This window comes from Eretmochelys imbricata, chromosome 1 (assembly GCF_965152235.1).
Source record: "Eretmochelys imbricata isolate rEreImb1 chromosome 1, rEreImb1.hap1, whole genome shotgun sequence".
NCBI lineage: Eukaryota > Metazoa > Chordata > Testudines > Cheloniidae > Eretmochelys > Eretmochelys imbricata.
This window is the reverse complement of record NC_135572.1, coordinates 355253930-355278936: the sequence shown is the minus strand read 5'-3', so window position 1 is coordinate 355278936 and position 25007 is coordinate 355253930. Positions and strand designations below refer to the sequence as shown.

General features: G+C 44.4%; 1 protein-coding gene across 1 annotated transcript in view; it reads left to right on the top strand.

Annotated features, from left to right (window-relative positions):
• The window catches only part of STRIP2 (striatin interacting protein 2), a 67409-nt gene extending 44948 nt beyond the window's left edge, over nucleotides 1-22461 (top strand). The window contains exons 18-22 of the mRNA XM_077807261.1: nucleotides 200-266; nucleotides 14145-14213; nucleotides 14756-14860; nucleotides 17382-17586; nucleotides 20276-22461. Coding sequence (XP_077663387.1) covers nucleotides 200-266; nucleotides 14145-14213; nucleotides 14756-14860; nucleotides 17382-17586; nucleotides 20276-20526 — 697 coding nt within the window. The 3' untranslated portion in view covers nucleotides 20527-22461. The remainder of the gene's footprint in view (nucleotides 1-199; nucleotides 267-14144; nucleotides 14214-14755; nucleotides 14861-17381; nucleotides 17587-20275) is intronic.
• The last annotated feature ends 2546 nt before the right edge of the window (nucleotides 22462-25007 follow it).

Sequence of the window (25007 nt, the reverse complement as noted above, 5' to 3'; positions counted from 1 at the left end):
TAATTAAGAATCCTGGAATCATAGGGTTAGAAGGGACCGCAAGGACCATCTAGTCTAAGATGCAGGATGTAGTGAGCTAGGGTTGGAGATCATAATGGTTGATTGGGGAAAAGTAATGGTGACCGGTTTAGAACAGCTCCTTGAATATTGATCTGCTGCTTCATGAATGACTCTTTTCCCCCTTCCCTGTCTCCCACAGCATCTCTGTCCTGGATTATCCACACTGCACAGTTCATGAGCTGCCTGAGCTCACTGCGGAAAGCCTGGTAAGGAGAACATCAATAACCCTTGTAACAGACGTTGCAGCCCCAGAAGGAAGCGCTTAGGACGGGCTCACCACCAGCTGCAGGCATATCCCAGCACTTCCTTCTCCGGCTGCAGCCCTACAGACCTGCCTGCAGCTGGGGCCTTTCTTCAAAATCATGTCAATAAGCAACATACCATGGCAAACCTTCGAGTCCCATTAACATTACAGGCAATTACATCCCAGCAAAATGTCGCTATTAACCAGAAGTCGTCAATATCCAGTTGCTATTAAGCGTAAGCTACTTTGTCTGGGTCAGACACACCTGGACTGGAGATGACGCATCATAATGGCAGATTCACAACCACAGTCATTTTAAAGGGACTCTGAAGAGGAGTTTAGACTCCACATTTAATGTTGTAACCCTGGGAACCCAGAGAGGATGGCTGGATCAAGCAGAAGCAGGGACTGTTGGACTGGAGAGTAAGGAGAGTGGGAGACTTTCTGGCAGTGGGGAGATGGGGCAAGGTTCTCCTCTGGAAGGACTTTGACTCAACCCATCTTCTATGAGCCAGAGGCCAGTCCAGACTAGTGTTCCCTACCTTATCTGTAGGGCCCTACCAACTTCATGGCCGTGAAAAACATGTCTTGGACCATGAAATCAGCCCTTCCCCGTGAAATCTGATCTCCCCTGCTGCTGGGAGCCTGGGGCTCCTAGCTGCTAGTCTGGAGACGCTGGGGAGGGAAAGGAGTTATCCTTCCCCTGCATGGCTGCTCTTGGTAGGGAGATCAGACCCACCTCCAGAGGCAGTGCAGAAATGAGGGTGGTACACCCTCCGTATCCCCCTCCCCGCCCCTGGTGTCAGACTCCCCCCCCCACCCCACCCCCCGTGGCTCCTGCTGCAGCTCCGGGCGCTGAGCTCGGGGCTTCCTGTGGGCTTCTGCTCCCAGGGGCTGCAGCTGGGGCAGCCTGGGCTTGGAGCTTCTGCCTCCCTCCCCCCCAGCCAAGGCAGCCCAAGCTCTGGGCTTCTTCCCCCTGGCTTCCAGCTGGAGTTAGGGGCAGCCAGGGCTCGGGGCTTCTGCACCCCCTTTCCCCAGCTGGCCTGGGACAACCCGGGCTTGGGGCTTCCGCTCCCTGCTGTTCTAGCCAGGGCTCAGGGCACCCCCCACCACTCCAGCTGGAGCTTGGGACAGCCTGGGCTCAGGGCTTCAGGGCCTTTTCCCCCAGGGCTCCTGCTGGGGCTTCCACCCTGTGGCTTCTTCTGGGTCTGGGGCACCCAAATAGGCTGGGGGGCCCTGCCGTAATCTGGCCTGGACTTGCAGCTAGGAACCCATGACTGGAGCGTTCCCATCAGCACAGGGGAGGTCCTACCTACCTACGTCTCTGGGAACCTCCTCTAACTGCAGAAAGCTCAGAGACTGCACAGAAGTGCAGCACAGAAGTGAGGGTGGCAATCTTGGGACTCTCCCTCCCCCAACTTTGCAATCCCCCTCCCCCAACTTTGCAATCCCCCTCCCCCATTGTGGGTAAGGACCCCCAGTTACAACACCGTGAAATTCATTAATTTTGACTTTTTTTAAAACACTCTTGCCGTGAAATTGACCAGAATGGACTGTGACTATGGTAGGGCACTAATTTTCTGTCTTCCAAGCCCTTATCCCATCCAGTGATTCACATGGGAGCTGTTTAGTATTGTAAGAGTTGACAGCCATCAGACCAGGGCGGGAAGTGTTCTCTAGATCTGAAGGATCAAATTCCGCTCTTGAATGTGGCTAGGGGGCAATCATCAAACTGCATGTGTGCCTAAGGGCAGAACTTAGCCCTTAATATGTAGAGCAGTTGGGTTTGTTTGGCATCGCCCATGGTGAAGACAACAAATAGCCACCGTTGTTACAGGGCCTGCAGTATTTGAGATCCACTCTTTCAGGGCAAGTAAAGGGGAGGGAGTACAAGTGAACCAACAATATTCCCAAAGCAGTGCTGCAAAACCACAAATGATGCCAGGGCAACAATAAAATCAGCAGATGGAACTAAATTTATTCCATGCTCCATCCAAAAGGCAGTTAAAAAAAACAAACAAAAACCCACAACCCTCTGCATACTCAGTGGTGCTGGGAAAAAGTTTAAGTTCTGCTTTTAAGAAGGTCTCAAAAAAGAAAAAAATGAAGACTATAAGGAAGTACACATGTACTTCTCCAGTGGGCCAGATTTTGTGTTTAAACTGGAGTGAACGTTTAAGCCACTTCGACTTCACTTTCTCTGAAGCAACAGTGACATCTAGGGGCATGTTCTGCTAATTGCAGCTGTTTTCTTAATTTGCACTTGCAGCAACTATGAAGTGCTGTATGAACATTCACTGATTTTGCCTCATAACTCTCCTGTTATGGAGATGAATGTTATCCTCACTTGACAGGTGGAGGAGCCAGAGCTCTGTGTGTGTGTGTGTGTGTGTGTGTGTGTGTGGGGAGCTTGGGTAAATCCCTGGCAGAACCGGAGTTAGAATTTGGGAGCTTTTGGCACCCCATCACAGGCTCATCCCACTGGACCATGCTGGTTCCTGGAGATCTTCCAGTCCTAAACCATCTGCATTTAAACAGCTCTAGAGCACCTATTGATAGTTCTAGTGGATCATAGTTGTGGATGGTGGACTTGTGTACCGCTGCAACTCAAACATAGGTCTCAGCCATCTGTTATCTTCATTATTTCCTTCAGGTTTACAGTTCCAGAATTCAGCCCAGTGCAGATGGGCTATTTAAGGCCTGTGCATCAATTGGGTCGCACTTAAGCTTCCAAATCAAGAAAAGGTGACTGAGTGCACAACATTGAGAGATCGAGAAGGCAGCAAAATCTAACAAGGTGACGATGAGTCACTGCAACTAGTGACGTAGAAACTGGTCAAATGGCACATGGGGATAAAGTTTAGAGAAACAATTTCTCAACACTTTAAGCAATTGCTTCTTGCAAGAGCTAGTTCTTCTTCAAGTTATTGCCCCTCTGGGTACACCGCTACGTGTACTCCACATGTTCTCAATCAGAGATTTTAGTCAGCAGGACCCAGAGGTCCGTGCCTCTTGCCTGCAGTCTATAAATCCTCGTGCTCTGCTGTAAGCGCTGCTACATTCCCCACTATCAGCCCCTCGTTCTGAGTGCATTGGGGATCCTGCCTCCTGTCACATGGGTGCAATACCCACCCATGCAGTTCATGCAACACATACTTTTGGCTGCTTCTGAACCCAACCATCCTTTCTCCATTCCTTGGAAGGGGAAGAGTCCGAGCCCAGACCTGTCCCCATGATTTACTCCAATGAACCGCAGAACTTGCTCAAAATATGGGGAAAAAGAAAGATCCTTCAGGTGTCCCCTCACATTAACAGCAGTGGTTAAGGGCCGGGGCATAAGTCCTCCACTCACCCCCTAAGTCCAGCAACCAAGCTCGCTTCTGGAACGAAGGAGTAAGTGCCTCCAGACTCAGTCCTTCCCTTTTCCCCTGGATTGGGATGGTGATGAGGGAAAGCAACCTTCTCCCTTGGGGTCATAGAGGAGAAACACCTTCCAGCCCTCTTCCCTGGATTGGCAGGGGTGTCAGCCACATTTCATTGGAGTGGGGGAGCAACCCCCCTCCATTTCCTCATCCTATTTCTTCACACAACGCATAGTCAACCTGTGGAACTCCTTGCCATAGGATGTTCTGAAGGCCAAGACTATAACAGGGTTCAAAAAAGAACTAGGTAAGTTATGGAGGACAGGTCCATCAATGGCTATTAGCCAGGATGGGCAGGGATGCAAAACCATTCTCTGAAGTGTCCCTCTGTTTGTTTGCCAGAAGCTGGGACTGGATGACAGGGCATGGATCACTCAATAGCTGCCCTGTTCTGTTCATTCCCTCTGAAGCATCTGGCACTGGCCGCTGTCAGAGGACTGGATGTGGGCTAGATGGACCACTGTTCTGACCCAGTATGGCCGTTCTTATGTTATCCCTGAACTGGGGGCCAGGCAAGGATACTGCTCCCCAGAGGGGTGGCAGATTGGCCCTTTTCCCCATCCCTGGGTAGGAGAGAAGGGGTCAGACAAGGATTTGCCTCAATTTTTAACTCAACTACAAGTTGAGGACAAAATAGAGCATCGGCGGGTCTGTCCCTCCCTATATACTCTCACACCAGAGCATGAGGATGTAGTGGAATGCAGGTGTAGACGCACAGGCACTCCGGTCAAGAGTACATGGGCACACGCGCATCCAACAATAGAGCACGCATAAGGACAAAAGCTCTCAAACTCCAGTTACTGTACACCTCTCCTTCTAGAACATACTAGGGGAGAAACTGTTATGGATTTAATCTGAAGTCACAAAGCGAAGCTAGTTCGAGTGGGGATAGCTGCTGAGCCGTTAAAGGAGAGTAGCTACAGTATAATTAGGTTTAATGTCCATAGGACAGGTAAAGTACCAGAAAGTGACACTAAACTTTAGAAGAGGAGATTTGAATAATATGAGAAGGTTAGTCAAAAAGGACATAAAGCTGAAAGTAAAGGCCATAAAATCCCTGGAGTTGACTTGGATGCTACGAAGGAAAACGGAGTCTCAGAAGCCATGCATACCACTGGATAAAAAGAGAACCAGGAGGCCATGGAGTAAACCATTATATGACTAAGGCTCGTCTACACTTAAAACACTGCAGTGAAGATGCTACCTATGCTGCCGTTGGCATAGGTAATCCACCCCCAAGGCAGTAGTTAGGTCGACCGGAGAATTCTACGTTTGACCTAGCGCTGTCTATACCCTGGGTTAGGTCTGTTTAACTGTGTTGCTCAGGGGTGTGGATTTTTCACAACTTTGAGCAACATAGTTGTATTGACTTAATTTTCTAGTGAAGACCAGGCCTAAATGCCAAGCTTTTGAGAGGCTATTCAAGCCAAAGAGAAATCCTTTAAAATTTGGAAATCTAACCTTAGTGAATCCAATAAACAGGAGTATAAATTACAGCAGGCTTTAAGTAAAAGGCGAATTAGAAGGGCCAAAATGGAGTTCAAAGAGCAAATAGCTAGAGGTAAAACCAACACTAGAGTCTTTGTTTCAGAAGCAGGAAGCCTACAAAAGAATCAGTGGATTCACTGGATCTCCAAGGGTTAAAGGGAGCAATTAAGGAAGATAATCAGTAATAGAATAACAAATCATCTGGAAGATCATGATCTGATTGGGTCTGACCAGCAGAGATTCAGCAAAGGAAAGTTGTCTCACTAATCTCTTAGAATTCTTTAGACATTATTTATTTGTACTGCTGTGCACACGTATACTAAATGGAAAGGGATCTAGAACCATGGAGGGTGTCATTAGAAGAAAGTGGCTTACGAGTCAGCAGATGAAAGGTGGAATACGCACGTTGCTTCATTGAGAAGGACAATGGGGAGCCAGTAAAACTAGGTGGTATAGAGTTAAAATCTGTGCAACAATTCAAATTCCTCCATTCATTGTTGAGCCATGACGGGAATGTGCATGTGTGTGCTAGGAGTCGCATTAAGAGCACTTGGTACAAATGCAGGGAGTTGCTGGGAATTCCCTGCAATAAGCATAAGCCAAGTAAACTAAAGAGCAAAGTGTATAAGACTATGCTTAAGGCCAGCCAGGACATACAAGTCGGAATGCTGGGCAATGAGAGAGAGAGAGAGTACAACTACTTCACATTGCCAAAATGAGAACACTCATGTGGACAGTGGATCCGACAAGAGCTGATAGGCTATCCAGTGGAATGGTACGAGCCATGATGCAGGTGGTCCCCCTCACGGGAAAGTTGAGGGAGTTTTGACTGCAGTGGCAGGGTCTTGTGAGGCAATATGACACAGGATATGTTGGCCAGAGAGCACAAGATCTGGCAGTCACAGGATGAAGACCACAAAGAAGGTCTAGAAAAATGTGGTTCGAGACATGGAAGGAGAACCTGAAGAAGGTGGTGCCAGCTTGAAAGACACTTTCAACAGGATCTCTTGGCGATGAACAAAAGCCACCAATTACAACTAATTGGACAGGGTGAAGGCAAAGAAGAAGATAGTGAACATGTTAATGAAGTAGTGGATATAGAAGAACTAGATGACATTACTGAGACTTCCAAAAGGCCTTAGCAAAGGTCCCTTACAAGAGTCTACTAAAGAAGTTAGGTGTAGTCATTGGGTGAGAGGCAAAGTATTGTCATGGCTCAAAAAAATGGTTAGAAAATGGAATGCAGAGTAGGATTAAATGGTCAGTTTTCATAATGTTAACAGGTTATCAGTGGGGACCTTAGGGGATATATTAATAATATGGAAAAGAGGTGAGTAGTGAGATAACTTTGTGTCATCTGCAAATTTTGCTATCTAGGTTAATTGGGACCAGAGAGGACTGTGAGGAACTTCAGAACAGGGTGGATAAAAAGATTATTTTTAAAAAATCCTATTTTATTTAAATTATATTTTTTGATTATTGAAATCATAATTTTTTCTTTCAAAAAATAAACCTGTTAATATAATGAAATATGAATGCAATACAAAGTATGTTAAGATCTAAACTTATTATAAACTCTTAAAACATTTAAATAAAAAATAAATATGCTGAATCTATCGAAAACTTTGAGTTACAGGCTGCTTTTCTATAGAAATCAGGGGGAAAACATCTGACTTTTGAGGTCAAGCTTTATAAATATGGAATAGGTCAGCCTAAGTAGCTTAGGAGACTGTCTGTCTGTCTCATTTTCAAGAGATTTAGGCAAGTAAGAACTTAAGCTCCAGTCACTTTTACTTAGGCATATTTGAAAATTTTTCCCAGGCTGACCGAAAATAATCAGTTAAATTCACTGACTAGAGTTAATCCCTCTGTTTAATAAATCATTTAGTTGTAAATGTGAAACATGTTTTGATAAGAGAAATTTGTGTGTCCAAAACACTTAAGGTTGTTTTGTTTAATACAAATAAATTTTATATGCTGTTTTGTGTTAAATTAAATTCCAGTTACCAGCCTAATTCAGCTTGACACAAATCATAGGCAAAACATCATTAATTATCTAGTAAATAAGCAATATATCATTCACCATATTCTAACATACTAAAAATATACAATTAATAAGAATATAAAAATATTAAACTATATAATTACTCAAATACATGTATAGACAGTAAAACCTCCAAGTTGCAAACACCTTGGGAATGGAGGTTGTTTGTAACTCTGAAATGTTCGTAACTCTGAACAAAACGTTATGGTGATTCTTTCAAAAGTTTTTACAACTGAACATTGACTTAATACAGCTTTGAAACTTTACTATGTAGAAGGAAAATGCTGCTTTTAATCATCTTAATTCAAATGAAACAAGCACAGAAACAGTTCCCTTACTTTGTCAAATCTTTTTTTAACTTTCCCTTTATTTTTTTAGTAGTTTATGTATAACACAGTACTCTCCTGTATTTGCTATTTTTTCTCTGCTGCTGCCTGATTGTGTAATTCGGATTCCAAATGAGGTGTGTGGTTGATGGGTCATTTTGTAATTTGTTGTTCGTAATTCTGAGGTTCTACTGTAGTTCTAGGGTACCCTCCTAGGTAGCAAAAAGATGTACCAAATCTGGTGCAACGGGTCTATTTAGTAGTAAATCAACATGGTTTAATGGTTATATCATCTAATAAGCATGTAACTTTCTTTAGAAAATAACTGAAGTATAAATGGAAGAGTTGATTAAAATCAATTTAAATTGAGGCTTTCCACTTGGTGATTTAAATCATGATTTAAATTGCTTTGATTTAAATCAATCCACCCTGCTTCAGAGAGATCTAAACAAGCCAGGGAAATGGGCAACACCATGGCAGATTAAATTCAAGGTTGACCAATGCAAAGTAGTTGGAGGCACATTGAAGGGGGAAAAAAGCAACTATTCATACACCATACAGGGTTCTAAACTGACTATCTCAATTCAAGAAAGGGTACTGGGTGTCACTGTAAACAGCTCAATGAAACTTCTGTTCTGTGTACAGCTGAGATCCAAAAAAAGCAAGCAAGCTGTTGGGCTGTATAAGGAATGGGGTGGAGAATAATAGAGACACTATCCTAATACCTTTAGAAAATCAGTGGTGCAGCCTCACTTGGATCCTGTGTCCCATGCTAGTCAAAAGGATATTGCAGAACTGGAGAGGGTTCAGCGAGGAGTGATGAGAATGATCAAGGCTCTGGAAAAATGCCTATGTTAGGAGCAATTGAAAAGACTGGAATAGTTTGCTTTAGAAAGGAGGAAAATTAGAGGAGACAAGTAGATTGGGAGCTTTTTTCTCACTGTCTCATAATACACGAACAAGGGGACAGTCAATTAAATGTAAAGAGTGGGGAAATCAAAACCAGTAAATGGATACTCTTTCATACAATATGTAATTACATTTGTTGAAGTCATTGCCACAGGAAGTAGTTAAGGAGTAGAATTTAACAAGATTAAAAATGGGATTGTATCCTTCAATGGATATCAAGTATATCCAGAGTTGTTATATTGGTCTGAATTCAGCAAGATGAAATTCAACGAAGATAAGTGCAAATTACTTTTCTTAAGAAGGGAAAAATCAAATGCACAACTACAAAATGGGGAATAACTAGCTAGGCAGTAGCACTGCTGAAAAGGACTTGGGGTTTATAGTGGATCACTAATTGAATATGAGTCAATAGTGTGATACAGATGCGAAAAAGGAATATCATTCACGGATGTATTAACAAGAATATTGCATGTAAGACTCAGAAGGTAAATGTCCTGGTCTACTCAACCCCTGGGGAGGCCTCAGCAGAAGTACTGTGTCCAATTCTGGGTACCACACTTCAGAAAAGATGTGGACAAATTGGAGGGAGTTCTAAGGAGAGCAACAAAAATGCTAAAACGTTTAGCAAACCTGACCAATGAGGAAAGCTTAAAAAAACTGGGCAAGTTTAGTCTTGAGAAAAGAAAACCGTGGGGGGGACCTGTTAACAGCTTCAAATATGTTAAGGGCTGTTATAAAGAGAATTAGATCAGTTGTCCACTAAAGGTAGGACAAGCAGGAATGGGCTTAATCTGCAGCAAGGGAGATTTAGGTTAGATACTAGGAAAAACTTTCTACCTGTAAGGACAGTTAAGATCTGGAACGGGCTTCCAAGGGAGGTTGTAGAATCCCCATCACTGGGGGGTTTTAAGAATAGGTTGGACAAACACCTGTCAGGGATGGGCTAGGTTTTCTTAGAATTATAGAATCCTAGAATATCGGGGTTGGAAGGGAGCTCAGGAGGTCATCTAGTCCAACCCCCTGTTCAAAGCAGAGCCTAATCCCCAACTAAATCATCCCTGCCAGGGCTTTGTCAAGCCTGACCTTAATTGGTCCTTCCTCAGGTCAGGGGGCTGGACTTGATGACCTATCGAGGTCTCTTCCCTTCCATAATGTCAATAAGTACATTTGGAAGGAATAATTTGAATATGTCAGGGGACCCCTGAACCACTGTCCCATATGCTGTTGCACTTCTAGCAACTGAAATAAATTTGTAAGAAGCTCATGAGATGCTTATGATTTTCTTCCTGGAAACCCTCATCTTGCCGTACCTAAGAGTTCTGTGGAATTTGCAGCTGTACTGCTGTTGGGAAGACTGCTGGGGAGTAAGGTGCACCCAGCTCCTCTTCTCATAGGTCTAAGGTGATCCTTTCATGACCTTGTGTGTGCTATATCGTTGCAGTAGGTCGTCCTACTTAGCCAAGTCTTAGTTTTCACTTTTCTTTCCTCTTCTGAGTTTTCTTGTTTGGTTCCATGGCTGAGCTGGATAGTAGATGTTACATTTATGTCTGGGCTGGTACGCTCAGCACCCAAATTCTTACATTTTAAGTTAGGTCTGGAGGCTTTTCGTAGGTCTGTGTGTAGATGATGGATATTTTTTCTTTCTCTCTTGGGATCTATGGATCACTCTGCCGGGGTTGTTACAAAGATTTTCTTTTTTTCCATCAGTTAGTGGCTTGTTTACATGGAAACGGCATGTTATGTTTTAACAAGTGAAATAAAACTAAGACTCCCTACCCCCCCCCGCCCCTGAAAAACATGTTGATTTTCAGTGGTTCTCAAACTTTTGTATTGGTGACCCCTTTCACACAGCAAGCCTCTGTGTGCGACCCCCCCTTATAAATTAAAAACACCGTTTTTTATATTAAACACTATTATAAATGCTGGAAGTGAAGTGGGATTTGGGGGTGGAGGCTGACAGCTTGTGATCCCCACGTAATACCCTCGCAACCCCCCGAGGGGTCACGATCCCCAGTTTGAGATCACCTTATTTAATAGGACTGAAACATGCCCTAATGTTCCTTATAAAGGGGGGAGGAGGGGGAGAGAGAGAGGGAGTGTGTGAAATGTATTGCTTCAACTAGAATTTTCTGCATCTAATGAAAAGGTGTTATACTTCACTGATGCCCTGGTTTGAACTTTGTTAATGTTATGATTACATATTTCTTAGCTGACATAGCAGTTGATTGTGCCCTGTGGGAATGAAAATATCCCTGATGCGGGTTGAATACAAAGAAATAGATTATGTATTTACATTCTGCTTCCATGGAAAATTGATACAGAAGGAGTAAATCAATGAGATTTTTAAAAATGTAGCTTCTTTTTCAGAGGCAGTCCAAAAAAAACCAGAGGTCGGGGGAGAGGAAGGCTAATGAAAAGGACTAGGGTAAAACATAATCGCCTTTGGGTCAGCTCAGTGTCCCCCTCCCCTTTTCTCAGGCGGAGTGCCATGTACATTGTTGTCAGATGGGAGGCAGGGTTCCCCAGGGAGACGGTAAAGGGAAGAAAGAAGTGCAATCTTGCCTGGTTACACTGTCGTCAGACAGGGAACACGAGACTCGCTTCTTTGGTCTCCTGTGAAAACGCTGTGAGAAAAGAGCAGAGCCAGGTCTTGCTTAATCTTTCCTCATTAGAGGAGTTGGAGAGCGTGTGAGCCAGTTTAGCTGTGTAATTCCAGGGGATGTTCTTGTTGCCTATTGGATAATTGCTCCTTCATAAAGGAGGTGTGAAGACTTAGAGTAATTAAGCTTTACAGTTAAAGTAAGGATGATAGCAAAAATAATTCCAGCCCACCATTATAATACTGTTGGTAACCCAAAACAACAATAACAAAACCAAGACTAGTTAAGTTAAAAAGGCTTTGCGTGCATGAAAGCGTTCTGGCTGGAGAAACACAGCCTGTTGCAGTCTGCAGGTCAGGACTGTACGTTGTCATGAGGAATACTTTACAGCCACGGGGGTTTCCTGTCTGGCTAAATTCTGCACGCCATTTGATTGATGTTTAGTGGCAATTGCCTCTATAGTCTCGCCTGCACTGGAAAAGGTTTGCTGCTATAGCTGTGCAGGTAGACCCTCCTTGTGTAGACACAGCTTCTACCAGTGAAAATATGCTGTACTGGTATAGCTTATACCAGTTGCCTGAACAAAATAATCTATGCTGGCAAAATCACTTCCTTGTTGTCATAACTGTCTACACAAGGGCTATTTCTGATTATAAAAATGTTGTTTAAAAAGAACCCACACCTCTAACAGATGTTGTTATACCAGCAAAAGTTTCTAGTGTAGACCTGGCCTTTAAGAGGTGAAATATGATAGTGGTGTCCTTTCTTACAAAAGCCGCTTCGTTGTCTCCCAGCCTCCTCTCGTGGCTCAGAGCTCTTCCTTTGAGCAGGCCTAGTATTTGTGCCATGTGACACGTTTCAGTTTCTCATGGGTTCCTAGGTATTTGCTAGACAAATGTAAATGGCTTAGAAATCTGCCAGTACTAGTATCTGCCCTTATTCCCAAATCGATCATTGTGCACCAACAGAGAGCTCAAGCGTGTACAAATAGAGGGAGATGGTCCTTGCCGTGAGGAGCTTACCTCCCAAATTGGACACCGACGTCACAGATCAGATACAATGAACGTCCTCCATTTGGGGGGTCATTTTAGACCGTTTTTATTTTTTAAATTGATGTTTATTACCCCCAAAAATTGATGATAAAGCCTGAGGGACTGGATCTGGTTTGAAATCTCTAGAATACCAGGGCTAACAGACAAGATCTTCAAATTCCAGGTTCTGTCTTCTCTGCATGAACACCTTTTTAAAATCTAGGGGAGCTTTGTGTACATGTAGCAATTTATTCTTGCATCCTTGGCCATGATGTCCATTTTCTCTGTCAAGCAGCATACTCTGCACGGTTAGGTGCTGCCCTTCACTCCAAAAGTAGCTGCATTTCAGTTCTGCTGCTTTGGAAGTGGTGTTGGGGCTAGTTTGGAATGAAAGGTACCATAGAAATATGATCTTCTAATCCAATGTGCGCTTGTTTTATATCTGCTCCTCCTGGAGGAGAAACAGACACAATCTGCACAAATAGGAGCTGGTGGGTGATTTGATATACTGCTTCTATATATTATATGAGTAGAATTTAAAAAAATGCCAATGTGATCTCTGCAGTATAAAAGCTTTGTCCTCCAATGACCCATACTATTGTTTGTCATCTGTTATGTAATTTCATTTTATTTATCTGCTAAATGTCCCCAATGCCTGTGGTGATGTGCAAATTCATATATAAAATCCAAAAAACATAATTCTGTAAATAAATGGTGATTATTAGGCTGTAATTCTGTCTCTGTATGTAAACAATGAATGCAAGTATACTGCAGCAGGTAGTTCCTTGGATAACACAAGCAGGTGACTGCACTTCCATCTTATCCCTTTCTCTTAACATATGCACAGATTAAATCCTCAGCATTACCAGTGGGCTTTTCAGAATGGCTTTTCCCAGTGTCTGTCAGCTTGTAAGCAGAGTGATTAGCCAGCCAGATGAGGGTGTTATGGTGTTCAATGCCCTTGTCTTTTATATGGGATGAGAACTGTGCAGATGCCACTGCAGATGTTCATAAAATAACTTTGCCCAAGGAGAAAAGGAGTACTTGTGGCACCTTAGAGACTAACCAATTTATTTGAGCATAAGCTTTCGTGAGCTACAGCTCACTTCGTCAGATGCATACTGTGGAAAATACAGAAGATGTTCTTATACACACAAACCATGAAAAAATGGGTGTTTACCACTACAAAAGGTTTTCTCTCCCCCCACCCCACTCTCCTGCCGCTAATAGCTTATCTAAAGTGACCACTCTCCTTACAATGTGTATGATAATCAAGGTGGGCCATTTCCAGCACAAATCCAGGGTTTAACAAGAACGTCTGAGGAACGGGGAGTGGGTAGGAAAAAACAAGGGGAAATAGGTTACCTTGCATAATGACTTAGTCACTCCCAGTCTCTATTCAAGCCTAAGTTAATTGTATCCAATTTGCAAATGAATTCCAATTCAACAGTCTCTCGCTGGAGTCTGGTTTTGAAGTTTTTCTGTTGTAATATCGCAACTTTCATGTCTGTAATTGCGTGACCAGAGAGATTGAAGTGTTCTCCGACTGGTTTATGAATGTTATAATTCTTGACATCTGATTTGTTGGGGCCATTTATTCTTTTACGTAGAGACTGTCCAGTTTGACCAATGTACATGGCAGAGGGGCATTGCTGGCACATGATGGCATAGATCACATTGGTAGATGTGCAGGTGAACGAGCCTCTTATAGTGTGGCAGATGTGATTAGGCCCTGTGATGGTGTCCCCTGAATAGATATGTGGGCACAGTTGGCAAAGGGCTTTGTTGCAAGGATAGGTTCCTGGGTTAGTGGTTCTGTTGTGTGGTATGTGTTTGCTGGTGAGTATTTGCTTCAGGTTGGGGGGCTGTCTGTAGGCAAGGACTGGCCTGTCTCCCAAGATTTGTGAGAGCGTTGGGTCATCCTTCAGGATAGGTTGTAGATCCTTAATAATACGTTGGAGGGGTTTTAGTTGGGGGCTGAAGGTGACAGCTAGTGGTGTTCTGTTATTTTCTTTGTTAGGCCTGTCCTGTAGTAGGTGACTTCTGGGAACTCTTCTGGCTCTATCAATCTGTTTCTTCACTTCCGCAGGTGGGTATTGTAGTTGTAAGAATGCTTGATAGAGATCTTGTAGGTGTTTGTCTCTGTCTGAGGGGTTGGAGCAAATGCGGTTGTATCACAGAGCTTGGCTGTAGACAATGGATTGTGTGGTGTGGTCAGGGTGAAAGCTGGAGGCATGTAGGTAGGAATAGTGGTCAGTAGGTTTCCGGTATAGGGCGGTGTTTATGTGACCATCGTTTATTAGCACTGTAGTGTCCAGGAAGTGGATCTCTTGTGTGGACTGGACCAGGCTGAGGTTGATGGTGGGATGGAAATTGTTGAAATCATGGTGGAATTCCTCAAGGGCTTCTTTTCCATGGGTCCAGATGATGAAGATGTCATCAATATAGCGCAAGTAGAGTAGGGGCGTTAGGGGACGAGAGCTGAGGAAGCGTTGTTCTAAGTCAGCCATAAAAATGTTGGCATACTGTGGGGCCATGCGGGTACCCAAGGAGATTTCTGGGGAGGTGCCAGTTTAATGCTGCAGGCAGTAGCATTGAACTGACCCTTTTCCCTCCTGTGTCTGTCTGCAGGAAGCTGGGGACAACAACCAGTTCTGCTGGAGGAACCTGTTCTCCTGTATTAACCTGCTGAGGCTCCTCAACAAGCTGACCAAGTGGAAACATTCTAGGACAATGGTGAGCTGGGGCCTGGGGGGGTTCGCCCTTTGTTGCAGAGATCCTGTGGTGCATTTAATGGCGTTTTGATGTGAGCGAGTGTACTGCACTACATCTGCCCATCCTTGATGCAGGAAGGAACAGCCTTCTATGTCTAAGAGCTTGCTATCCGATTAGGATGATGAAGCTAATTTCTCTCCCTGGATCTTGCCCTTGGCAAGAAAACATTTAAACTACAGTAACTCCTCACTTAAAGTCATCCCGGTTAACGTTGTTTCGTTGCTGATCAATTAGGGAACATGCTCATTTAAAGTTGCGCGATCCTCCCTTATAAAGTTGTTTGGCAGCCACCTGCTTTGCCCACTGCTTGCAGAAAGAGCAGCCCGTTGGAGCTGGTGGGGGTTTGAAATCAGGGTGGACCAGCAGCCCCCCTGTTGGCTCCCCTAAGTTCCCTGTGTGGCAGCCACGCAGAAGGCTATCAATTGCTGGCAGTTCAGCTGTCCCTCCCCCCACTGCTGTGTGCTGCTCCTGTCCTCTGCCTTGGAGCCACTCCCAGGAGTCTCCTGCTTGCTGTGCGGGGGTGGGGAAAGGGGAACAGGGGTGCTAATGTCAGAGGTGTCCCCCTCCCCCCTGTTCCTGTCCCCCCCCACTCGGGTGAAAGTAACTTAAAGGACTTACCGGTACGTTGGAGTCCTGAGCAGGGGCAGGGCCTCAACCGGAAGGGGCAGGGCCTCAAGCAGGAGGGGCGAGGCCTTTGAATCCCCAGGCCCTTTAAATCGCTGGCCTGGGGAAGCCGGTCCGGTCCAGCATACCAGCTCTTGCCGGTATGCCATACCTGACCGTACCAGCTTACTTTCACTTCTGCCCCCGCTCCTTTACCCCATTTAGCCATCTTCACAGAATGGGGTTGGGGGACAGGACACGACAGGTCTCAGGACCGAGGGAGCTTGCTGCCAGCAGCTGCTGTCTCAACTTGTTGATCTACTTAAAAAGGAAATGTACCTAGAGTGGGGTCAGCGTACTTAAAGGGGCAAAGCACATCTCTCTCTCTCTCTCTCACACACTCACACACAGTGTGTGTGTGTCTCTCTGTCTCTCTCTGCCATGCTGTCTCCCCTCCCTCCATTCGTGCTGCCTTGTAGAGTGTGAGGCTACATTAACAACAATGTGTTAACCCTTGAGGGCTCAGCCTAGTGCTAGTTCATCATTTAGCAGTGAGGCATTCCCTGGGAACCATCTCACCCTCTGACTCCACCACCTCAACCAAGCTTCCCAATCATCATGGCTGTGTACAGTATTCAATTGTTTGTTTAAAACTTATACTGTGTGTGTGTTATATATTAAAAAATTTCCCTAACCCCCCTATTTACATTAATTCTTATGGGGAAATTGAATTCACTTTACATCATTTTGCTTGAAGTAGCATTTTTCAGGAACATAACTACAACGTTAAGCAAGGACTTTCTGTAACTAGAATGTGAGATGTTGACACAAGAAGAAACTGGGAGATGGTGCCTAGAACGTTACGTATGGCTCCGTTAGGGAGGAAAGGGCAGGGAAGAGCGAACATGCAGTCGGAGCAGGAAGTTGGCAGCAGAAAGGGGCTGCAGGGGAAGTAGTCTGTAGTCACTCCCTGGGAGACGCGGTTGGGGATATGCAGTTAAGTGATCTTCCATTACTCCCTGGGAGGGGGGGAGTTTGGGCTGGTAAACCCAGGGTCGGGAGTCAGAAGATGTAAGGAGGAGTGCAGGGAAAGAGCAGCAGGGTCAGGGAGAAAGCAGACCACGGTTGCTAGGCATAGGGTTCTTGGAATGAAACCCGGAGTAGAGGGCTGATCCAGGTCCCCTAGCAGCTACTTGGGGGAGCAGCACAGACTGGGCAGTGGAGCAGAAGACTGCCTGGGCCAGTCGTCTGATAGGACCTTGATGCCCCGGAAGGGGAGAACTGTCGTGACTTGGCTGGAGGGCCAAGCAATGAAGAGGGAGTACTCTGAGTCGCAAACAGAGATATGTGGCAGGGCACATGAAGGAGCGGCAGAAGGGGGCATCAGACCTGGAAGGCGCTAATCCCCAGAGCCACCAGGAGGAGGCGCCCTAGTGATGGATGGGATCACATAACAGTTTTTTTGAGGAGAAGCAGAGGAAGATGAGGAGAGAAGGGAGTGGAGCTCAGTAAGTCTAGATTATCGTGCCCCAAAAAGAGTCTGCAGGGTGTCAATGGGCCACAGTGAATGCCCCTGCTGGGGGTTCAGGCTGGCCAATTGTTTTGAATACTCTTAAGATCTGCAGTGCTGCCAGTTTTACTTCCCCCCACGTTGGTTCATATTAAAGTTATATTAATCTAGGAGTCAGTTCCCTTACAGAAACCCTCCTCTGCAAAAGGATAGTTAGAAAAGTTTATTACCCACCCTCCACAATTTACCTGCTCTGCTGACTGTCCCTATTCAGTTTCTCTGTGTTTTGTACTATGTTTGCCACCAGGGTGTCAGAGCGGCTAAGAACTTGGGAATGTGCTGACAACATTTTTGTTGGTGATTTGGTAGATGCTGGTGGTTTTTAAATCCGCCCCGATCCTGAAACGCGCTCTGAAAGTGAAGCAGGCCATGATGCAGCTGTATGTGCTGAAACTCTTGAAGATCCAGACCAAGTACCTTGGGCGCCAGTGGAGAAAGAGCAACATGAAAACGATGTCTGCCATTTACCAGAAAGTGCGTCACCGCATGAACGATGACTGGGCTTATGGCAACGGTGAGTATCCCTGGAAAAAGCACCGTCTCTGGGTTCTTGGTTGATGCTACTGCGCATTTAGTTTGACCTGCTGATCCATCAGGACCCTACAAACTTGGTCTGGCTGAGGGCTGCCCTGGTAGCTGGTCAGAAGCCTTAAGACCACATCTGATTTGCTTAAGATAACACAGATTGCATCCAACCTCCCATCACGTGAGTACTCAGAGCATTATCAGCTGGGATCTGTAGGACTTGTGTTTCAGCACTACCTCAACTCGGCCTCCATTTGCACCTGCTACTTTGCAAATGTAAAAACTGCAGGTGCAATGTTGTGTGCAGTTGAGGTCATTTTGTACATCAAGTAACTGGCTGTGCCTGTAATCGCATCAAGTCTGCGGGTGTAAATGTGGCCAGTGTGTGAAAATCTAACTAGTAGGGCTTGCAGGTCACATCTCTGAACTAAAGGTGAGGGTTGCTACAGGCTACATTGTGCAAGCTTGTGTTTTGGCCTGTGGGCTGCATATCTGCCACCCCTGGGATATAGTTTCCATCTTTTTCCCCTCCGTATTTTCTACAATAACAGCTGTAAGAAGGATTCTGACAACTACAGTGATGCATTAACCCATGGGATGCAGCTGACTACACACTCAGTGCCCTTGCTTTGTGGTTAATTCAGTAGGGTAATCTGAATCCCAGGCTTGGTTAAAGAGGAAGGAAGGATCTAAACACATTTCTTTGCCTTGACAACCTGGCCTTAAAACTTGTATTGTGTCCATGCTACTTATATCACCTAATGAGGATTAAGCCAAGGGCCAGGTGACACTGCAACTTTCTAAGAAATTCATACGAATGGGACACTATCAAAACCCCGTACTTAAGTTTTGAGGGAGGAGTAGGTTAAATGAGTAGGAGAAATTGGCTATATATAAAAACACTTTAGGGAGTTTAATTTCAATTAAAATGATTTGTTAATATTTAAGCGTTCACCCTTTGCTTTTGAGAGCCCTAACATATATGTTGTGCTGATTCAGGAGAATCAAGGATAGAACTCATTAATCTCGTTTCACTGTGGAGTTTAGTGAAATCCGAAAAGGAAACACATGACACAAAAGCTTAATGTTTTGTTTTGTTTTTTTTTTTTAATTTTGACGTGTCCATTTTGAATTATTTACCATAAAACTGTTTTCCTCCACTTGCTCTTTGCTTCTTGAAGTGAGTGAAGACAGTAGCAGGAATGCTTTGTCCTGCAGATGGTGCGCAGCTACTTCATGCTTTTGGCTGTTGGGAGAGTTTTAGGCACTCGACGCTCACAGACAGAAGAAGCAGAACACCTACAGTTTTTTGTTTTTGTTTTTTTTTTTCTTAAAACGAGGTCTCGCCATTTTTTAAAAAACTAATTTACCAGCCACTGTTCAGAATAATGAGCTGGAAACACAGAAATGAAGGATGATTTTTACAACTAGTGCAAAGAAAAGATGGTGAGGCTAGAGCAGTGGGGGCAACCTGCAGCTGACATTGCTGACGTTGACCGCAGGCACAGCCCCCCACAGCTCTCAGTGGCCGCAGTTCACCGTTCCCAGCCAAGGGAAGCTGTGGGAAGCGGCAGGCTGCAATCAGATTACCCTGATGGACTGCAGATTGCCCACCACTGGGCTAGAGCGAGGATGACTTGTAGGAGGTTGTGGTTGGATCTTTCTGCGTAGTATGCATTTCTCTTACACTGGGTGCTGCACTTTGGCACTAGGGTCCCCCTCTCTGCCCCACATTTTGCTCCTCTCTTGCACCATGGTTTACTCTGACATAAGAATCTAATGGAAAGTGGCATTTTGCCAGAATCCCAAATTCCTTCAGGAAAGGAGATTTAAGCAACAACATAATGTGATACTTAACATGGCTCAGTACTCAGCAGACATCACATCTTGATCTGGACAGTCTGTCAGACTACTTTGGAAATGCTCAGGCTTTCAGAGACCAGCCCTGGACTTGTTTTCCCCTAGGAGGGTTTATTTTTATTCTATGTATGTCTGGGTTGCCATTGAGCTCACTCAATCAAACCTTTTCCCCCTTAAACCAGTGAATTCACTGCATCTTTATAGTGTGAATGACTATTTCATATAGAAATGGACTTCAGGGGGACTGAATGACACTACTGAATGATATTACATGGCTGAAATATGGTTATTACATCCAGCCAATAAATTCCCGAACACCTATACTTGCTTCCCATTAACAGCCATGATTTACAGTGAGTTACACATTTGCCATATTTTACTTAATGTTAAATTTTCCATGCTTTGTCTGTTTCTCGGGCCAAAGGTTTTCTTTGGCAATTTTCAGCAAAAATGGTGGGGTCCTATGGAAAAATATGATGTGCTCATGTAATTAATTAAAAGTGTAATATAATGCATACAGAGAGGGGAAGAATTATGGTTGTACAATTAACCTTAATTCTGCTACTGCCTAATTTTTGAATGCTTTGCAACTGTAACATTATGTTAATATAGGAGATTTGTGTATGAAATATATATACATACTATGAACTGGTTTGGAATAAGCTCTTGCAGCGACTGTTGTGAATCTGACCATCATGGGCATATGACTGTGTGATGAGGTCACAATCCTTTACTTCTGTTAAAACCTCATCCCACGTCAGAAAAAAGGAATGATTTTCTCATACTCTTGTGGGGGTGGTGTTTCTTATCAAATGCAGATATTGATGCCAGACCATGGGATTTCCAAGCTGAAGAATGCACACTAAGAGCCAACATTGAAGCCTTTAATAGCCGGAGATATGATAAATCCCAGGACTCAGAGTTTGCACCGGTGGACAATTGCTTGCAGAGTGTGCTTGGGCAACGGCTGGAGCTCCCTGAAGATTTCCATTACTCGTATGAACTCTGGCTAGAAAGAGAGGTGTTTTCTCAGCCAATCTGCTGGGAAGAGTTGCTACATTTTCAGTGACAATGACAGGATTACCTGAACCAAATACCGTCACAGTAAGGCTCTGAGATGCTACTTCCTGGGGAAAGGAGAGGTCACTCTCTGACTGGGGGGTTCTGAAGTCTGGCTAAAAATCTCCCTTATCAGAATTGACTTTTTATAACTATTCAGACACCCTAAAGTGTGGTGTCCCTATCTTTTAGAGACCTTCCCTTTCCTCCAATCTTTTAGAGACCATCTAAGGTCTTTTAGAGACCTGCACGTAGAGGTTGAGGGCCAAATTCTGATGTTACACTGGTGACAATCTAGAGAAACTCGACCGACATCAGAGGAGTTTATTCCAGGTTTACACCAGGATAATGGAAATCAGAATCTGGCTCGGAGTATCTTAACTTCTTTCTTAGCGTTGTTCATGTATGATAAGCTTGCTACGTTTCTATACTGTGAAAGGTCTTTGCCTTGCCTGACTGCCCTGCATTGTGCCTAATGCACAGAAATGTTTCACTGATTCAACTTGGAAGTCGCCTGAGAGATGATTAGACATCCCACTACCATATTAACACCTAGATTAGACACGTAATACCTCAAAAGATTGAAAGTAAACAATAACTGGCGATATTTGACCATCTCATCAGAGGCTACAGACTGAATAAGCCAATGGAAACTAAACTACCTTTTTGCCTCTAGAGGTGGAACCTCACTGCTGCTTGCGTTGTATAACCAAACCTCTGGACTTTGGTTTCCAGAGCTGGCAGTGTGGCATCTTTCACTACACCTGTGAATCCAGCACTTTCCTCCCTCACTACATTCATTTAACTTTGTATTGAAGTAAAATGAACAGTAAGGTATCTATGATGTACAAGTCCTAGCCGTAAAGGAGTTAGACAGACTCAGGTCTGCTCTACTTAATATTTAAAGTGAGTCTGGACTTATTTGACTAGACGTTACCAACCTAAACTGCAAAAAGGTGCCACGTAAGAGATTCTTTCTCGTCTATTGTAAGTGCCCAGTTAATTTACAATGATTTGCTCTTCTTTGGAAGGAGAGGGCAGCAGGGCCGTTTTTATGAAGTGCAATTACTGTAACCTGTTAGATTTCTACTTAGCTCTTCCTGTTGCCTTGTAAAATGTCTTGCTGAAAGTGACCCTCCTGACTTTTTGAGACACAGGAATTTGTTTGGTGTTGGGGGCCTATTCTTTGAGCTCTAGCGTAAAATGGTGTGCGTGTATGTGCGGGGGGCATAGCATTTCTGTGCTGAGGGAAAAGAATAGTGAACTGTGTAGCCTATAGCTTTGTGGTGGTGTGTGAGAATTTCGGTGTGAGACTTCTACAACTTGGAAAGTTTAGGGCTTAGTATAAATGTTCAGATATAGTCTACCTTCGCTTAAGCCTGTGTTGCATGGATATAACAACCGAGAGTCGCTTATGTGTCAGAACAAAATCATTTGTCCAGTACATTAAAGTCAGTTGCTAAACCACTGAATGAGATTTGGCTCTTGGCATGGTGTATGCACTGTAAAACCCATGACAGTCAGTAGGAGACCTTGCGAGAGAGACACATAAAAGCAACATTGAAGGTATAGTGGCAGTGCCTATGTGCTGTGAGTTTTCCCATCAGTACTGGACAGCCAAGGCCTTAGAACAATCTTGGGTTTTACCTTGTTGTTTGTCCTTCCTGAACAGAGGAATTCAGCTTTTGTAGAAGCAGCACTTGTTAGTATATTGCAGGCAAAACTTCATCATGTAGACGGTAGTCGTGCTAGCCGCATCTCAAGGGCACATGAGATAAGGCCACAAGTATTTGTTACGCCAGCATCGGTGTTCATTACAACGGAATGAGGCTGAGAACGGTTCTTAATGTGGTTTGTATGATAAGGCATTTTTCAAAGAAATGGCAATAGTAAATCTGTTCACTTCTTAAACACATTGTGTGAAAAATAAAGCAGAGTGACTTCTCCGGCGTGTGCATTTCCTCAAATTAAGGTGTTGGAAGAAAAGTTGCTAATATTCTTTGTAAAAATTCAAGGCTTGTTCAGTCCTCCCCTCAGCTACCTGAACTCTTATCTCTCTGCTTCAGATCTCTCAACGCTGTGCAGGCCTTATGCTACATCATGGGATCATGGATGTTTATTTTATTCTGATGTTTCTAAGCAGACCAAACAAACAAAGAAGCTGGAAAATAATAGAATTATTTAATGTAGTTAGCCGTCCAGTGTCTGTGCCTTGAAAATAAGAATTCTCCCAACATTAAATAATAAGATGGTGGCATATTGGTAACTGGAAATTTGCTATAGATCCAATGGTCAGGGTGCTAGCCGGGGCCTCTGGTTGAACCTGGGTCTGCCTGGACTTCCCATGTGACCTTGACCTTTCTCTGTTCTTCAGTTACTAATTTGTAAAAAGTGGGATAATGGTATTTCTCTACCTCACTGGGGTGTTACGAAGATAAATAAACTAAAGATGGAAGTGCTCAGATACCATGGTAATAAGGGCCATGTAAGTACCTCAGGTGAGTGTGAGTAGAAGTGAAATGTAGGTACTGCTACATGACTGACAGGGTCCTATAGTTTGAACTTAATCCACACTCCACTGGTTTTGTACCTTCGGCCTATAAGTATTGACTGACTTGTTTGGTGGCTCTTTTTATAGAGGCAGTCTTTTCCACAGTCAGGGGGAAGGAAAACGTGCACATTAAAAATGCCACACCTTGTCTTCAATCTGCAACAGGAAGGCACAAACCCATAGTTGGTGCTATTTATGGTTATGGCTGGAAGGCTTCTAATCACTCAGACTTCCCTTCATTCTGACCTTCCCCCCCCACGGGGGGGGAAAGTGATTGTCAAAAGGTCAGTGGTAAAACCTTTCTATAAATTTAAAATAACAAGCATCGATTTGTAGCTAATTCTGATCACAAGCCTGTGGACAATATCTGTTTGCTGGGATACTGAGAACTCACTTCTGACTGTGGCAGGAGATGTGCTCCTGAAAGTGACGTTTGTTAGATATGATTTTTGGACATGGGCAGGAAGGAAACATGAATTATTTGTGTATCCATTTCAGTCTCTCATTTCTGAGGTTAGCTGTTGTATCATTTGTTTTGCAGATTCCAAGCAACTTTCTTCTCTCAGATTTTGTTTTGAAGTATGTACTAAGAGGAAGAGAGGAGAATTTGTTTTGAAGTACCAGTTAGGCTTTTCGTGCTGAAGTACCCAAGTTCAACGACAACAAAAAATGCACATCACAAGGCACAATGCAAGCTCTCTCACCCACATTAGGCATTGTGGAACGATGAATTACGATACCTTTTAACGTGCAATGGTGCTCTTAAAAGCACAGGTATTAATTGTAATAAGAAGGGGATGGAGTATATTGAAAAATCTAAATTGCTGGTACCTCCTTACCTCAATATTGCTTTCAGTTTTGGTTCCTGACCCTTAGATGGTGAATGAAAGGCCCATCGCCTCCCTGCTGCAGAGCTGTGCTACCAGCCACTTGCATCTTCTCCCAGCTAGTTGTGGACTACAGTTTGATCCCTTGGGAGCTATGTGGCAATTAAAGCAAAGAACCCAGGCACTGCAAGGGAACTTCTTATACTCTTTAACAGCACAGGGAGCATGTCCCTTTTAAAAGCGGCCTCTGGCACCTTTTCTGTTTTTTTTCTGCTGGTGATTTTCCACTCTTTCCCCCATGGGCTGCTGGGAAGAGGAGAGGCACTAAAAGTCAATGGTTCTGCTGGTAGAAACTCCCATTGTTCTACCAGGGTGGAACTATTGCATGGCGGTGGGCCTGTGTTGTTGCAGCTTCCCAGATGTAGTCTGCTCTTTGAGTGTTAAGTTCCTGTTACAAGTTCTAATCAAGTCCAGAGTGGAGGTTACAATAATAAATGATTTGTAAAAGCAAAAAATTCACAAGCTGACACTGTATATTCCCCAAACTGTCACATTCTTTACTTAAGACTTGCTATAAGAGATCAGTAAGGTTGTCAGCTGGGGAGATTTCTCAGGGACAGTAGGAACACCAACTGGGGCTGACTGACAGCCGGAGCCTCTCCTTGTAGCGGCCTGGGCTCTTCCTGTCAACCCACCTGGCGAGAAGGGACTCCTGCTGTCAGTCCCAGGTGGCTGGGGCTCCCACTGTCAGCCCTGGAGCGGACTGACAGCGGGAGCCCCCCAGCGATTTGTAAGTAAAATTAATCCTGATTCATGTTTAGGGCCCTACCCATTTTGATCAATTTCACAATCATAGGATTTTAAAAATTGTAAATTTCATGATTTCAACTATTTAAATCTGAGATTTCAGTGTTGTAATTGTAGAGATCCTGACCCAAAAAGGAGTTGTGCAGGGTGTGACTGGTTCCCCCGGCGTGCCACCTGGAACTGGGGTACCACTGAGCCCCCATGACCCACCAGCCTGGGCACCCTTTACAATGTACTTCTGTGACCAACCTGCCAAGCCCTTTCCCAGGCTCCAGCCTGCGCTTTTACCAGCACACACACAGGTAG